This window comes from Ascaphus truei, chromosome 4 (genome assembly GCF_040206685.1).
Source record: "Ascaphus truei isolate aAscTru1 chromosome 4, aAscTru1.hap1, whole genome shotgun sequence".
In the NCBI taxonomy this organism is placed as follows: domain Eukaryota; kingdom Metazoa; phylum Chordata; class Amphibia; order Anura; family Ascaphidae; genus Ascaphus; species Ascaphus truei.
In genome coordinates, this window is record NC_134486.1 from 286,382,132 (window position 1) to 286,385,707 (window position 3,576).

At 36.1% G+C, this 3,576-nt stretch overlaps 1 protein-coding gene across 1 annotated transcript in view; it reads left to right on the plus strand.

Moving 5' to 3' along the window:
- The first annotated feature begins 400 nt into the window (after positions 1-400).
- Positions 401-3,576, plus strand: part of NR2E1 (nuclear receptor subfamily 2 group E member 1) — a 55,749-nt gene continuing 52,573 nt past the window's right edge. The window contains exon 1 of the mRNA XM_075597569.1: positions 401-1,078. Within this exon, the coding sequence (XP_075453684.1) occupies positions 1,054-1,078 (25 nt within the window). The 5' untranslated portion in view covers positions 401-1,053. The remainder of the gene's footprint in view (positions 1,079-3,576) is intronic.

Here is a 3,576-nt window from a genome sequence, read left to right on the forward strand (position 1 = left end):
ACCTGAAAACAAACAAATATACACAAACATACCTGAAGAAGAGATCTGAGGGGTCCTGAACCTAGCAGTATAAAAGCCAACACAGATTCAATGCCCAACCAACCTGGTCTTAGTTTTCTGTGATACATAAACAGAGGAGAGCAGACAAGCACATCCCAAAACATGCATGCACAGAGCACAGTACAACCTTTCTGGAAAGACCCCCTATTCTGACAGATTTCCTTTTGATAGCTTTGTGCCAAGATACAGTAGGAAGAACCACCCCTGTCCGAGTATAGATCTCCTCTGGGAGGTGCATTAATATCATTAGCCTCCTCACACCCCTCTCCCTGCACACATCCCTCTCCCTCCTCACACCCCTCTCCCTGCACACACCTCCTCTGTGTTGTGGTGACGTCACGCTCCTCCAGGAGTTGGGAAGAGCAGGGAAAAGCTAAGTGGGCAAAGGGAGCCCTTCTCTCCTCCCTAATGCCCCTGTCACAGCTCATATTCCCATTTTATTCTAAGGGCTGCAGCCTGCGGCTCAAAGCACAAAGTCACACAGTGTAATGAACTTCTGGAAACCTTGGCTTTTCTATTCTCTAGCAGAGAGCCCGGCAACTGCCTAGTCTGAAGTTTTCTTTCCTCATTCAGTCATCTTGTTTAAGCCTACTTAGGCACTTGCAATTATATCCTCGGAAATAATGGACTATTTATTAGTATTAATTACTAGTGTGGCTGAACACCATCAACAATCGCATCTGCAATAGGTCCAAGAAGTCAATCAACTTGTTTTTGTTTTTAATTTCCTGTGCTGGAGATAATTTTTTTTTTTTTTTAGGGGGTGGAGTGTACCAAGGAAAGGAGGCGAGAAATAGCACTGCCAATTATTATTTTATGTGTGTGCCCCAAATTAAAGTAAAGTTGCGAGGATGCTTCCGTTTCCAAGGAGGGTCCAGCAATGAGCTGTGCAGCTGCACCTGTTAGAGGAGACAACATCTGGATCTGAATCTGGAGCAGCCGCAGCAGCAGGACCTTGGACAACTACTGTATCTTATCTGAAGATTTGGCAGGATGAGCAAACCAGCGGGATCAACAAGTGGGTAATCTGTGCTGCGGCTTCTTCTGTGTCCCGGGGAAATGTTTAAAGGGATTGGGATTTTGCCATAGCCATTAATAATTGCCAGTCACTCGTGAAGTGCCGGGTTTGGCACCAAGTCACTAATCCTTACCTGCAGCTGAATAAGGCACCAGTGGCAACAAGTTTAAAAACAAAAATGTTTCGTTTTTCCATGTATATTATAACTTATGTCAAACTCCTATATCCTGTACTGCATTGCTGTTAAAAATTAGAAAGTCTTCACTGGGCCCGGGCGCTTTCTAAAGATATGCGATTTATTTTAACGTTTTATATGATTACAATTAGATTGAGAACACAATTCCCAACACTAAACATTACACGAATTCTCCATGTCCCTTTAAATACGTTTTCATTTTACACACAGCAACAATAAAATATAATTTACACTTCATTTTTAATGACTCCTGTAATTTAATTTAATGCCTTTCTGCCGGAATAAAGAAAAAAAAAAGTTTAAGACTAAAATCAGTCAGGATCACATAAGCAGCTGGTGCAAAGCGGATTTAAATACAACCTATTGCACACGGCATCTGTAATTATTCCAAATAATCCTGGAAACGAGGCAAGCAAAAAAACAACTTAAAAGTCACATTTTCCTTAATCCTAAATCCACGCACTTTAGCACTGGAAAATTCTCAGTATGGCTAATTGTTTATTGCAGAAGTCGCTGCTAATCCTTTGCAAAGTTTTTTTTCTCGACATTGGAGTAAGTTAAAATGGTATTGAGTTTCTTTTTATTTTCCCTTTTGACGCTTGAAGTAGTTGGACATAATCCCATATATTAAATGAATAGCTCATTTGTTTTATATAGGGCACGCAACTCTCAGCCTAACAAAATAGTTTTGCATTACAGGATATTTAACATCAATTCAAGTCACATGAGCCACTGAGAATATTGTATATTACACTATATATATATATATATATATATATATATATATATATATATATATATATATATATATATATATAAATATATATATATATATATATATATATATATATATCTTGGAATCTTATCTATGACTAATTTCCAGTTTCGATTTATTAAAAATCTCATAGCCTGTTACAAAATCCTATATAAACTGCCCCTTTTGCAGATTACCTTAATAAGATTGTGGAAACTAGACATCTTTATTTTGCAAATATTTTTTTTAAACATACAGGGCATTAAAACACAGTTGCAGGGATAACTCTGTTCCATTGCTGGATAGTGGGATGCTGTCTCGTTAATTGTTTTTATTGTGTAATACAACTAAAATGAAAGCCTATATGAAGATGCTTCCAAATAGTCCAATGCACCTGATTCAATGGACATCAATTTTTCTATTAGTGCCATAGCAGGGAGTGAGGATACCCCAGTGTATCATCTGCCTATTCCAGGCTGCAGGACAGCCCAATAACTTTTTCTTACCAGGAGACATCAGATGAGTTTTCTGCCTACAGTATATACACAAACATCTTAGGCAATGAGAAGACATATGTACCGTTTTATCCATAAGTAGTGTTTTTATACAACAAAATGCTACTGCTCGTATTCATTCTAAAGCAAAGCTCTAATTCTAAGTTATTATTAATATAATAATATGTACATTAATGGCGCTATATAAATAAAGACGTACAATACAATATAAATGTCTACCAAACACCAGCTTTAAAAAAAAAAACGTTGTTATATTATTCAGAGGAAAGTGAGAGGAGCAAAGAATATAGTTGTGAATTGTTTCTGTTTTTAACAATTATATTTCATAACTCTTAACTTTTGTTATTGTATTCTTCAAAAACAAGTGCAGAAATTCGAGAAAAGCTGATCCCTCAATTATACTATATATATATCGTAATATATATATATATATATATTCCATAATAGAATGATCATAATGTTTTTGAAATAATAATAATTTAGTAAAGAGAATTTCCTGTACATCTTACAAGAAAGTTGTATTTCCGATTTAGAGTTAAAATAATAATAATATTAGGAAATGCACGGAAGGTTTTAATATTCACACACTTACACTTGTTTTATTTATTAACGTGTTTAAATATACCCGTCATGTCAAGTAGACGGATGATAGACAGAGATAGAGAAGATACACGTGTACTACATGCTGATTTTTGTGATGTATGTGACACACGGCTGATGAACTATTAAGTAATATGTTACTTACTGTAATTAAACTATAACTTAATGCGTGTATTAGGCACTCCCTGAATGATCCAATATTGAAAGGCTAGTGGAAACTGGAAGCTGTCTTGTGAGTACAGTACTCATATATAGTGCTGTCCTGTGAATACAGAACTCATATATAGTGCTGTCCTGTGAATACAGAACTCATATATAGTGCTGTCCTGTGAATACAGAACTCATATATAGTGCTGTCCTGTGAATACAGAACTCATATATAGTGCTGTCCTGTGAATACAGAACTCATATATAGTGCTGTCCTGTGAATACA